General features: G+C 38.3%; 1 protein-coding gene across 1 annotated transcript in view; it reads left to right on the forward strand.

Moving 5' to 3' along the window:
* The window catches only part of ROBO2 (roundabout guidance receptor 2), a 453522-nt gene that overhangs the window by 406262 nt on the left and 33150 nt on the right, over window positions 1–14110 (forward strand). Inside the window, exons 21-24 of the mRNA XM_044441757.1 lie at window positions 845–1126; window positions 1473–1598; window positions 3361–3517; window positions 11927–12187. Of these exons, the coding sequence (XP_044297692.1) occupies window positions 845–1126; window positions 1473–1598; window positions 3361–3517; window positions 11927–12187 (826 nt within the window). The remainder of the gene's footprint in view (window positions 1–844; window positions 1127–1472; window positions 1599–3360; window positions 3518–11926; window positions 12188–14110) is intronic.

The following is a 14110-nucleotide window of genomic DNA, read 5'->3' on the forward strand; positions in this document are numbered from 1 at the left end:
GCTGAAAAACTCTCTTGCCCCTCCAACAATGATGTCAAGATCCTGGAAGGATACAGTATGGGCCCTAATTTACCTAGGTTGCTAGCAGAGTTTTAAATTTAAGCCCACAACTAATTACCAGATATCATGTATTTTGTTTACATGATTTATCTGTAATTTAGCTACACTTTAAACAAAAACCCCAGAGGAACTGTCCTGCATCTCCAACAGTTTAGTATTAACATAATTGGCTGATCATTTGATTCTCTTTAACACTGTTGAAATTGTTTATTCAAAAACTATTTATTCATATTTCCCTTATTTTACTGTAAATAAAAAATGGTTAGCTTAGCTTCAAAAATCAAACTGGATAGTGCTTTTTATTTTTGAAGTACTGCATGCCTTGAAAAAAATTACCCAAGCACATTCCATAGTTTTTCAAAATATTCACAAAGAGTACATGTTATGATGGTGAGTGAACAAAGGAAAATAGTCTCTTCTCTGATTTGTAGAGTAACTCTTTTCATCATTTTCTTAGAACACAGACAGTTTCACTGACTCTGCCATGAAATGAACACTTGAAAAAAATATTCAGGACAGAAATATTCCAAACTTTTCACACCTGAAGGGTATGGAGGAAAGATAGCTTTAGGCAGTGAGACATGAAGGACAAGTATAAAGCTTGTCACAGATGCTGATAACAAAGAAGTGGTTGTACATCATCTTCCCTTCATTGGTTCATGGACCCTGTCTCAGATGTAATGCAAGCAGGCAAAATGAAACATTTATTTTCCACATTAACATCTGGGTAGTTTTGTGTTTCCATGTCATACTAATTCATTTCATTTACTTGTTTTCATCGCAGATATATTGCCTCCAGTGCCAGGCCAAGGGGATAAAACTGCCACAATGCTTTCTGACGGAGCCATCTATAGCAGCATTGACTTCACTACCAAAACTAGTTACAACAGTTCAAGTCAAATAACACAGGCAACCCCATATGCCACAACGCAGATACTGCATTCCAACAGCATCCATGAATTGGCAGTCGATTTACCAGACCCCCAGTGGAAAAGTTCAATTCAGCAAAAAACGGACCTAATGGGATTTGGTTACTCTTTGCCTGATCAGAACAAAGGCAACAATGGTGAATCTAGTTCTTATTTTTCTTATACCAATTGTTCATAAGTTTTCTTTGCATGGCTATAGAATTCCAGCTTGTCTTTCCCTAGTTCCCATTTTTCTTAATAGTTCCCATGCATGAGTCCTTAGTTACATAGGCAACTAACTGTATTGTGCTATAATTTCAGCTCACTCATTATTTGCCAGTGTCACAACCTACCTGTGCACCACATCGCTGCCATTAGGACACACTAAGTTCAATATTTTCTACAGTCCTACCACACTGACTGATTACCAGCTAACTGCATGTTGTGCATGTGCTATAAACTAATCACATGATGGCACTGTGACCTTTGCCCTTTAACCCTTAGCCTTACTTTACATCCCTGACTACCGATTGGCTGAGGGATTGTCTAATAGAATGCCACACAACCAGTCACAGGATTTCAGCACAACCAGCTCTCACAACAGCTCAGAAAGAAGTGGCAGCCTCTCAGGTTGGTTTCAATACAATGTGTGTAAGGAGAAGTGTTTATGCTTGTAAGCAGCTTTTATCCATTCCCAATGACAATCTTGAAAGAGTGAACAGTATACTAGGACTCCGTGTTCAGATACTGCAGTGTGCCTTTTATTTAGATATTTGTGAGTGTGTTGCTACCATCTATAAAACCATGGTTTCGATAAAGAAAAGAAACACCTGTGTGCATTATTTGCCCTAACTGAACAAGAAACCCATTTAGAGATAATAAGAAAATATTTGTAGCCTTTGTACCCTGTGTATTCCAGCATGATTGGAAATCTTATTTTGTAACACTCTCACTTTTCTGGCACAATGCTGACTTTATTCGTAAATCAATCTTCACTGTATAGTACTGGCTTTCTCTGAGGAGCTTCTTGATGAGGTTAATATTTTGGTTGTATCATTTCTGAACCACCCAATTCCTGGGAGGCTTCACAATATTTTTATTGTACACCAAGAGATCCATCCAGAGCAATATACTGGAATCAAAAGATAAGCTTCTTATTTCAGTATCTGTTTGAAAGTTTCAGAGCTGCATACAAACATAAGACATAGGTATTATACTGCATGCTGTATTATAATCATTATACCATGGAACTGAAAAATGGGTCAGCTAGTATTAGACATCGCAGCAAACAATTTCTTGTTCATAGATTATATGTCATTTTAATAATTCATTTTAAAAATCTGGTATGAAGCTATTTTAATAACTTCATTAATGTTGCCATACCAGCTCCATTTATTTTTATTGTGTTTTTCCTTTGCTTTCCTATAAGCCTTGATTCTCAGAGCCTTGTGAAACTTTCAGTTACTCTTTCCTACCAAAATGTTCCTCTGTGTAACTCCCTGTTCTCATTCTCTGTTCCTTGTCCGACTCTTTCCTTGTTGCATTCTTCCACTTTGTGGTGCACCACACAATGGTCACTATTTATTAGTATGTCTTCCCTCCAACTTTCAATATATTACCTGAAATTCTTCTTGTATTGAGCTGCCTCCTTGTGTCTTTGTTTAGCTAGTCTTCTAACCATCTATAGAATGTGGTTTTTCTCTCAGGGCAGGAGAAACAAAACCTAAATTGAATATGTGTAAAATATTACAAAAAGAAGCTTATATGTGCTTTTTGAGTGAATGTCCCAATAGTGTTCTAGCAAAAAGAAAAAAGAAAGAAAAACCCAATTACATTTACATTTTGCATTTTATTGAAGATCCATGTTTGTCCTTCTGAGTAGAAAGAAAAATAAACTTAAATAATAAAGTTTTTGGTTGTGTCCTTAGCTGCTTTGTTCAGAGGGTGGAGGGAGAGATTATGCAAAACAGTATTATAAATACACTGGGATTTGCCATTTGGAAGAGTTTGCTGTGGTCTATTATTTTTTTCCTAACAAAGGCTGCATGGAGGCTTAAAACAGACATGAATAAATCAATAAATATAGTTTTGATCCAGCAAGTGCATTTTAACTTTTATTCAGCTTATGCTTCATTGTAACTACACTATATGAAGTGTGTGAAATAAAAAGAAGTAATTCTGGGCAATTATACAGACTATTTCCATTCCATTCCACCCTATTATTATTTATAACCTTATGACAACTATAACACGTTGCTGCTGATGTTGCTAAGATAAAAATACTCTTTCTCTCTTTTTCTTTTTGAGTGTGCCATCTGGAATCGGAACTCTTTCACAAAACATAAATACTCAGCTTTGTTTTTCATACTTCTATAATGTGTCTTGATTTCAGGTGGGAAAGGAGGGAAGAAAAAGAAAAACAAAAATACTTCCAAGCCTCAGAAAAATAATGGGTCTAACTGGGCCAGCATTCCTCTTCCACCCCCACCGATACAGCCTCTTCCAGGCACGGAACTAGAGCACTATGGGGTAGATCAGCAAGAAGCAGGGTGATGTATTCTTTTTTCTCAATTGTGTTAAATTGTAGGTCAATGTCTCTTAGTTATGTGTGTAATATGTGCAAGCACCAATCTGATTCTGTTGTTTGAATATGGAGGGACTAGATATTCTTTGTAGCAACACAGCAGCTTTATTTTAAACCTTGTCTGAAAATCATTCACCTCATCAGTAAAGGACTGAATTTTGGAGCAAATGGGTCTAATGCACTTTTCCAATGGCCTGGAATATTCCTCTAGCCTTCAGAAGATTGCATTATGCAGACAGAGTTAAGGGAAGAGAAACAATTTCATACTTTGGATCCGGAAAAGGGAAAGAGTAAATCTAACTAATATGGAAGTTCAGCTTTTAAGTTAAGAAACAGCAACTCCCCTCAGGGCTATGCTGCTGGGTTTTAGCGACTGCATGCTCCCAGTAGGCTATAACTGTAAATGTGTAAATAACATAAATATTACATAGGCAGCAAAAGTCTCTGTCTCCTTCTCATGCTCTTTCTTATTCTTATCAAAAGGAAACAGCTGCCCTTGGTCTTTCACTAGGTTGCTGATTGAGAATGTGCCACTTATTTCTCTTTTACCTAGTCAAACACATAATGGTTGATTTTCCCCACCAATTATTAAGCATCCTGGGAGTAGGGAACTTGGTGGTATCAATGAAGGCCCCTTTCCTCCCAATCATCTGTTAAGTAAGATTTGATAAATGAAACACGAATTACTCTGATAAGCTCCATCTCCAGCGAAGCAGATGAATATTTTTCTCTGCACATCCTTCTGAAAAGAACCCAAATGGACAACATAATTTGCCACCTGCATGTAAATGTGGCCAATAAAATAAATTAATAAATAGCCAGGCTCTCCTAGGCTTCTGTAGGAATACACATCATAAGTCAAAGAATCATAAGTCAAAAGAGATCTCATATTTATCTCGTCATGTTCCTTGATGATGCCAGAAATTTACTACTAGAGAATCAATCCTTCATTAAAAACCTCTCAAAATAGAATTCATTAATATGCAAGGCTGCTTGTTCATTATAGAAAACCTTGAATGTAAGAAAGTATCACTACATCAACTGTGCAGCTGATTCTTCCTAGCTGGAAAAAGAAACAGAAACATAGAAACAGAGCAAGTCAGAAGGGGCCTCCCTAGTCTGACCTCTGGCACCAGCCGGCTCCGCTCACGACATGCCCACCATGTGCACGTCCAGCCTATCCTTGAACAACCGCACCGATGGGGCCTCAACAACCTCTCGTGGAAGCCCATTCCACACCCTCAGGGTCCTGACTGTCAGGAAGTGCTTCCTGGCATCCAAACGAAACCTTGGCTCCCTGAGCTTTGCTCCATTGGAGCACGTTCTGCCTTCCTCTGCAGGGGAGAACAGGTCTCTACCCATCTCCATGTGACATCCCCTCACATATCTGTATGTTGCCAACATATCCTCTCTGAGTCTCCTCTTCTCCCGGCTGAAGAGACCCAGTTCCCTCTGTTTCGTCTCATACAGCATCCTCTGCAAACCGGCCACCAACCTTGTAGCCCTATGCTGTACTGACTCTACCCTGGCTATATCCTTTCTGTAATGAGGGGCCCAAAACTGAGCACAATACTATTCCTATGCCCCAAGTGCAAGACCTTCCACTTATCCACACTGAACGCCATCCTGTTGTCTCCTGCCCACTTCCAGTCTGTCCAGATCCTTTTGGATCTGGAGTACCTGCTCCTCAGTTGTGGCCACTGCTCCAGTTTTAGTGTTGTCTGCGAATTTGATCAGCAGACTGTTCACCCCTTCTTCCATGTCATTAATGAAAAGATTAAACAGGATCGGCCCCAGGACAGAGCCCTGGGGGAGTCCACTTGTCACTGGCTGCCATCCCAATGATTTCCCACTAATGGCTACCTTCTGCTTTCGGTCAGTCAACCATGCCCTAATCCACCGGACAGTGCTTTGGTGTATCCCAAAACTCCTCAGTTTCTCCACCAGGATATCATGGGGCACTTTGTCAAAGGCCTTGCTGAAATCCAGGTATACCACCTCCACTGCATCCCCTTCATCTAGCCACCTTGAAACCTTGTCATAGAATTCCACAAGGTTTGTCTGCCAGGACCTGTTTTTGCGGAAGCCGTGTCATGTGGCTGTCAGCCTCCCTTCCCTATCTAGCATCACTAGATCTCTCTCTATTATGAGCCTTTCCATTGTTTTTCCTACAGTGGACGTAAGGCTGACAGGTCTATAATTCCTCATGTCCCTTCTACTACTTTTTTGAAAATTGGGACCACTGATGCCACCCTCCAGGCCTCTGGAGCTTCACCCGTTCTCCATGAGGCCTCAAAAATGGAGGCCAGCGGGCGTGAGAGAACCCCTGCCAACTCTCTAAGTACTCTCGGGTGTAACCCGTCAGGGCCTGGCGCCTTTGTAATGTCCAATGCCCTGAGGAGCCCCTCGACTTCAAGGGGGGTGACTCTATCTGTGCCCCTAAGTCCCCAGCCTCATGTAATCTCCTATGCGAATATCCCCCGTCCTGCTTTGGGGAGAACACAGAGGCAAAATAGTCATTTAGCATCTGTGCCTGTTCCCTCATATCAGTCAGTGGATCTCCTTCCTCCTTATTTAGTGGTCCCACCACTTGTCTCCCCTTCCTTTTCCTATTTACATGCTGAAAGAAGAAGTTTGCATGCATATCAGTTTACTTATTTTGAGGATATAGGAATAAGTAAATCTGATGAGTATGACTGGCACTACTTATTCTTGAAAATTCCATGCTGGCTTTTTGTGAAGACCCCTCCCACCCCATCCCTAAAAGTTACTGCACTATTCCTTAACTATTTGTTCTAAATGTTTTTCAGGTATTGACATCAAGCTGATAGGATACTCTCCTCACCTTCTTGTTTTTGTCTGTCTGCCTGTTTTTGTAGATGAGGACATTTGTGTTTACCAAGAATTTTCAGAAATTATAGGCAGAGGCTCTGAGATTACATTGTATAACTTCATTTGGTGCTAGTTGTTAGACTGTGACAACTTGAATTAATGTAAAGTTGCAAGGTACTTCTGTACCACCTCTATTTATCTAGGCTGCTACTCCTACCCTTCATTATTATATCTGTTTTTGCCAGGTCAAGCACAGTTTCCCTTATGGGGGAAAACTGACACAAATTCGGAATTAGCAGAGTTTGCCTTCTCTGTTTCATCTATTAGCATATTTCTTTATTTTTGCGGTGGACCTACTATTTCCTTGTTCTTTCATCAAATATTGCCAATTGCCACTTTTTTGCTACTTTTACCATTCCTTGCAAACCCAAGTTCTTGACACTCTCTAACCAGAGCCTTCCCCAAGGCTTTCCAGATCTGTTGATCTACATTTTTGCCCAGAGACTGGGAACTGTAATCCAGCACATCTGGAAGTCACCATCTTGGCCAAGGATTCTCTGTGATCTTTGGATTGTTTCTACTTGCTCTTCATTATTGGCTGCTCTTTGCATTTACTATAAATGTATCTGCATTGCAGCTATCCTAGTTTCTTGGATGATTTCAATTTCTCTTGCTTACTGGAATGATTGTAATTGTTTCTTCCATGTCACTCCCATTCTGAACTCCTTTCTCCTCAGGTAATTGGGATTGCATCCAGTATTTATTTGAAATTTATTGAAATCAGACTTCCTAACATCCAGGATGCACATCTGGCCTGGGTTAGCACACCCTTTTCTCAGTATTATGAATCATCAGGTGCTCATCTTCACCTAAGGACCACACTATTTTCACTTTATCAACCATGTATTCCTTGTTAATGAGTATCAAAGCTAGGACACTTTATTTTCTTGTCTTTTCTAACATTTTCTCAAAGATATTTAAGTGCTTTTCTGTCACCTTTAAACTTTTAAAAAGAGTAGCAATTTACCCCACCTCCCAATCTGCATTAGGCCCAGGGTGGAGGGTTGTTTCATACTGAAAATGTCCACAAACAGCTTTTCACCCAAATTGGGAGGGGGGATATGAGTTAATAGATTGTTAACCCCTTTCCCTGACTAATGTGATACTTACAATTTTATTCCAACCATAAAAGTTCCGATAATCAGGCTGAGTTTTAATGGGATGTTATTATGAATGGAGATAAGAATGCATGAACTCTGAGAGAAAGGTCTAAAACTTACTTACTGCAGTAAAACAGGGAGGGAAAAGGAAAGCAAGTAACTAAAACAAATCTCACGAGCAGAGAATCTCACAAACTCTAGAGCTATATCCCAAGTTAAAAAAGAACACAAGCAATTGCAACCAGCTCTCTTATAATAGTTATTTTACAAAAAACCAGCATGAAGACAAATTACAAAACTCAAACAATCTCAGTGTTCTTAGCAACAGCAGATTACACCAGTGCCAAATGCAGTATGTAAAACTTGATTTGTTCAACAGAGTTTTAGACAAAGGAAGAGGCAAAAGATAATGAACTGAGCACACTACTGGAAACTGAAACACTGCTAGTCATCAAGTTTTCCTTGTAACAGCTTTGGGTGTCTTGACTTGGCTTAGGTCCTAGACCTAGTCAGTGACTCATAGAAGGCAAACATTAAACAAACACCTCAGCTGTTCTTATTCAGTAGAATAACATGACTTGGGGAACTTTGCACAAATAAGCTTTGTTGTTGTTGTGTGCCATCAAATCATGTCTGATTTAAGGCAATCCTGTAAGTAAATGCCCTCTAAACTGTCTTGCCCTTGATAGTCCTGCTCTTGCAAGGATGGTTCTGAGACAGAGGACTTTTAATATTCCTTCAAGTTGGGGGTTGTAAATAGCACAAACTGTTCCATCCAAAATCTGATTCCTGGGAAATAATATTTTTCAGAATGCACTTGCAACAACTGGTTCTATCCACATTTTCCAATGTTTCTGTCACAATGCTGCTATCTTTCGAATAACTTGCAACATCTTTTCTTCCACCCTCTGTACGACAGCTGACTTCTCCTTTCTTTCTTCATCTGGCCCATTTTACTTTTCCAACACAAAAAGTAGTTATCTTCCTGTAGGTCTTTAGTACAAGTGTGTGAGGCAAGGAAAGAGCTTTGAAGGCATTTTGGAAACTCCCTCTGGACTAAGAAAGAATTGTCATACAGTGAATAGCCAAGCCTTCTGTGGAGAGGATTAGCCAAAGTCTTATTTGGTTTTAGAAACAATATTTCTATGTCCAAACAGTGGGCCTAACTTACCTTATAATAATTCAGTATGGATTTAATTACAAAAGAAGAAAACGAGTTAAGTGTATTAAAAGAAAATCTAGTCTTTCCCCCTTTTCTGTGTAAATTCCAAGTTGCACCATGCCACTGTCTCAATCTGGATCAGGGTTTTGCTATTTGTAGAAGATTCCACAATAATAGAGGTATATTCATGTATCTCCACTGATATGCCTAGTTCAGTCTTAAATACCTTCTCACTTTCCTCAGAAAAGCTGGTATAGAATATTGTTATATCCACCTATCTAGATTCAGTTGTAGAAATGTGATTGTAAATCACATGGAAATCTAGAGACAACCATGGTACATTTGAAAGTATTGACAGCTTCTTGGATCTTGTGCCATATTTACCAAATATAAACACACTTTTAGGTTGGTCTTAAGGAACAAGGTGAAAAGTTTGCTTTTCCCCTTTTTGACATTCAAAATTTAAAAACCTGCTATTTAAAATTCACCAATAAATATGATAAATTCTCTCTTATTTCAAGAATCAGCAAGTTTCCAAGCACTGTATAAGGAAAACATTTTTCCTGGTTGAACTTTCATTGTATGAATTTCAGTCCTCAAGCTTCTTTACTAGTACAAGCCCACTTTCCCCTAAAAATTTGTCTGAAAGGAACAGTTAGGAATTTAATTATAATTGAAAAGAAAGAAGTGGATATCTGCACTTTAATGCATTTTTTGTTTTCAGCTCAGATAATTGTGCAATAAAAGATAAATAACTTCCATATATCTGTAAGGCATCACACTGATAACTAAGACAAGTAAATTGATTCATTGTCTGCCGAGAAAATTTTGTGACACAGGCCTTGACTTCTTGGTTGTGTATAGTATCTATTATTTGGCTGAGAAAATTGTGTTTGTCAGGACAGCATTGGTTATTTAAAGCTAAGTAATCTGGGATGCTGACACATACTTTCAAGTTTCACACGACTCAGTTATTTAAAATGCTGTATTGACAGTAACTACTGTTTTTCTTAAAGTACAGCTTTAGAAATGAAAACTCAATCTGAAAAAGCCAGATCCCTAGGAAACATTCAGCACAATGTGCATAACTTGCTATTTTATTCCAGTAAATTATAAATTTAGAAATACAAAAGGAAGTGCTAGATTTTGCAATTAATATGTGGAAATAAAAGTGTATGTGCACATTTGCATTGCATAATATATGTGTGGGCATTCAAGTAAATGGGGAAGGCAGGCAATGGGAATACTGCTCGTTATTTCAGGTGAATTCCTCCCTGTTCAGCTCAGAAAAAAAGTGAATTAAGGGGAGATATGGTAAAGGTGTTTAAAATAACATACAGTGTGTGGAAAACGGAGAGGAACACAATTCTCTTCCTTTCCCATAACTATCAGACCAAGGTCAGGAAGCTGATTGGTAGGGAGTTTAGGACTGATAAAAAGTATTTCTTCACACAATGAATAGTTAAACTATGGAATATGTTGCCAGAAGATGCGGTGATGGCCACCAATCTGGATGACTTTAAAAAAGGATTGGACAGATTCATGACAGAGGACACTATCATGGACTGGCCTTGCTGACTATGTAGTACCTCCTTTACCAGAAATAGCATGCAGTCATATACCAGTTGCTGAGGTCCTTGCACCCATCCTGCTTGAGAGAACCTGTGGGCAGCCGGTTTGCCCCCTTTGTATGGAGTACTGAACTAAATAGACCTTATGTTTGATCCAGGATGGATTTTCTTAAGTTATTATGTTCTTATATACTTATTCCAAATAGTGTGTAGGGGCAATGGGAGCAAATTGCAACAATCTGAATGCAAGACTTGTTCTGTTGAGCAAATCAGCCATGGTTTTATTCAAAGGCCAAAAAAAAAAAAAAAAAAAAGTGCAAGAGGAAGCATAGTTACCACAACCATAGTGCTCTTTCCTGAAAAACACAGTTCAAAGTTCATATATTTCAGCATCATGGAAATTCCTTCTCCATAAAGAAATTATTAAATGAATACTCTTTTAAGGAACACATTTGTTTTGCATTTTCTAAATTATTACAAAGGTACAAATATACAAAATATGTAACATTAATTCCTATTTCCTCACTTCAGCCAAATATTCCATTTTTAGTTCCAAAGAAAAATATAAGCATACAGTGACATTAATGTGTTTGATTTTGGATAGTTGTGATTTTTGATCATTATTGTCTATTGCTGTTTTAGCAAGTTTCCAGAGATAACAATGAATTGCTGGTTGTTTCATTGTTGTACTGTTCCTCCTAATATACTGAATAAACATACATCATGTTTTGTTAATTACCTTTCAATCCCATGATTTTCCAAGCTTTAAAATGCTTTGATAGCCTTTCCATGATGGCAGTGTTCCATATCTTTTCCAACCAAGTCTCCAGGATGAAATTAGCAGCTGTTCCCCATGCGTACATGTTAGGTCTTGTAAATTATCAACAAGAAATTTAACATTGCTAGTTTGGGATCACCATTTGACCAGCAATGGGGTTTCCTAAAGGTTTGAATTTTCTCACAGCTCTGCTGCTTAGGGAAGTAAGACCCTCATTTGCCAACATAATCTCCAACAGAATGGACTAAATTTGAAGGTTATTCTGCAACATTTTATAGGTGGATACTGCCATGGACAGCATTATGTATCTTGCTGTGTATGTAATATTTTTATTCTGTTTTCTTGTGAAATGATTTGAGTGGCCATTTCCCCTATCATTTTTTTCCAATCTGACAAAAGCAATTCAGGCTGTTTTTTAATGTTGATTTTTAAATGTCCAGGTTCTCTGCCATTTAGAACCTTCTAATTGTTTAAGTATTTTCTCATATTTTCTCATAAATGTCATATTTAAAATTAGGTTCTTAGTGGAATTTGGAAGTCTGACATGGGATAAAGCCATAGAATTGGAAGTAAAATGGATCAGTTGCTAGATTCTAAATTGATAGTTGTCAACTGCAACATTTTGCAATGTGTAATTCAGTTGCATCCCTGTATATAGTTTCATATCTGTATTAAGTTTTCTAAGTATGTAAGGACTTTTTTTAGTTTTCAGTCCTAAAACTTGTTCTCTAGTTTTGTTATAAAACAGAGACTGATTGCAAAACAAAATAAAGATAAGAAATGAGGTGACCCTCCCTTTTTTGGTCTACATAGTTTTGGTCTATGTTTTATGATACTTTCAGATCATAAACTGAAATAATTTATATTTTAGGTATGACAGTGATGGTTGGTGTCCACCATTACCAGTCCAGACATACTTACATCAGGGAATGGAGGATGAACTTGAAGAAGAAGATGACAGAGTTCCTACACCTCCTGTCCGAGGAGTGGCTTCTTCCCCTGCAATTTCCTTTGGACAGCAGTCCACTGCAACACTAACACCATCTCCACGGGAAGAGATGCAACCTATGCTTCAGGCCCACCTTGATGAATTGACCAGAGCCTATCAGTTTGATATAGCAAAGCAAGCATGGTAAATGTGAAAATAGCTTGGTGTCTGGACAACGGAACATATCAGAAGACATAGAATATAAAGAGTAGCATTCCAGGTTGACAGTGCATAGCTTTGAAAGTTACAGCTAATAACAATTGTGGGAAACAGACAAAGAGAAAGGGGGAGAGAGATTAAAAACTAGGCAGATTTGGGCAGATGTGGACCATGGCAGCATCATAACAGGGATCCATTTTGGGGTGGGAAATTATCCTTTTTCCAGGACACAGTCTCCTGAACTCCAGTTTGCTTTGTCATGGTCTTGAGATTGAATTCTCAGTGACTTCATCCAGTGTTCATGGGGCACTTGCCAAGAATCAATGCCCCTGCACTGTGTAACCAGAATTCCCTTTCAGCAACACCTACAACAGGTTTTATGCTCCTGCAAATGAGGCAGAAGGTTGCTGGTAGCACATCCTTCATCCCATGAGTGTTCACAGAGTTCTGTTTGGATCAGTTTGCTTTCTAAGAACAGGCAAAGCATGAGAACATCTCAAACCTAGACCAGCGAAACTGCCTGCTGTTGAACAAATGATGATTTCTCAACTTCTAATAGCTGTGTACAGGAGAGAGATTCAGGACTCGTTTCTCCTCCTAGTGTGTCTTCAGTATCTGTATCATCTCCCTATATCTTACTGTTGCACAATAATATATTTTACTGAACACAATCCTTGATTATGAGTTAAAATAGCATTTTAAAAATTAAGATCAGCTCAGTTGAGCTTCTTTTTAACGTACAAGATTTCTGCCTTTCAGGAAAATTTTACAATTCCAAACTTTACTGAAATTAGTATTAGTAAGCTGCACTTACTGGCATATCAAGCTTAATGAAGACTAATCTGTAAAATACAAATTTCCTGTGTAGTTAATGATTTCTATCAGGGTCTTATGATATTAACTATCTTGATAGAGGATTTTTTAAAAGCCTACAAATCTATGGACTTTTTAGAAATCATGCCAAATTTCTGAGGATGTTAGGAAAGAAATCCAGTAATATTTTTTACCACAGATTAATTGCTGTGGTAAATTTGTTTGCTAATTTGTTAAATTGCTAATAGCTAATTTGTTAAAGTGGACATAATTCCTGGGTTGTTTAGCTATTCAGCTGTATCTGTAGTTCAGGAAAAAGTCTTAAACTATGCAGAGCAGATACTATATTAACTGCATTTATGGTATTCAAAGAAAGAAAGAATGAAATACCAAAGTGATACAACTGTGGGAGAGAAACTGCTCACAGACCGAATATAACAAAACTACTGTTACACAACAGAAAGTCTCCAGCTATTTTCAGATCTCTTAATGTGTAGAAATACCATTTTAAAAGCAAAACAACTTCAGCAGTACAAGAAAGGTCTGAGAAAGTGAAATGAAATGATGCTGAATGGCATAGTGCCAGACAAAAAAGTGGGAATATTTCCTGACATACAAAGGCCACAACTTACACTGAACAGTTATTATAGGTCAAAAAGGCTTGTATGAATTTTCTGTTGATGCCAAAACCAGCTGGTTTTTTTGGATAATTTTCAGTACTCTGACCTCGTTTTCAAGCTACAGCCAATCAACAGAGTACTTAGGCTATCTCCTCTATGGGATATACTTGTTTATGCAACAAGCCAGAAGCCCCAGCATCAGCTAATTCAGGTCTAGGTTAAATGTATAATTGTGCCAGGCAGGACACAGATGCATGCCCTGGCATGTTTTCAGCCTCTACCTTGCAGCTGTTACGCTTCCTGTGGTGGCATACAAACTGCAGGTGCAACTTTTGGTGTCAGTTATCATCATGAATCTCATTATGTAATCTGTGCTTTTTATACAGAGAATTGTGCACCCAGTGTACACCACATATGATAATCTAAGCGTGCCTTGGTATAACTGTGCTTCAACCAAATGCACTTCTTTTAATTC

Source organism: Varanus komodoensis, unplaced genomic scaffold, assembly GCF_004798865.1.
Source record: "Varanus komodoensis strain SLA01 unplaced genomic scaffold, ASM479886v1 scaffold4, whole genome shotgun sequence".
Taxonomy (NCBI): Eukaryota; Metazoa; Chordata; class Lepidosauria; order Squamata; family Varanidae; genus Varanus; species Varanus komodoensis.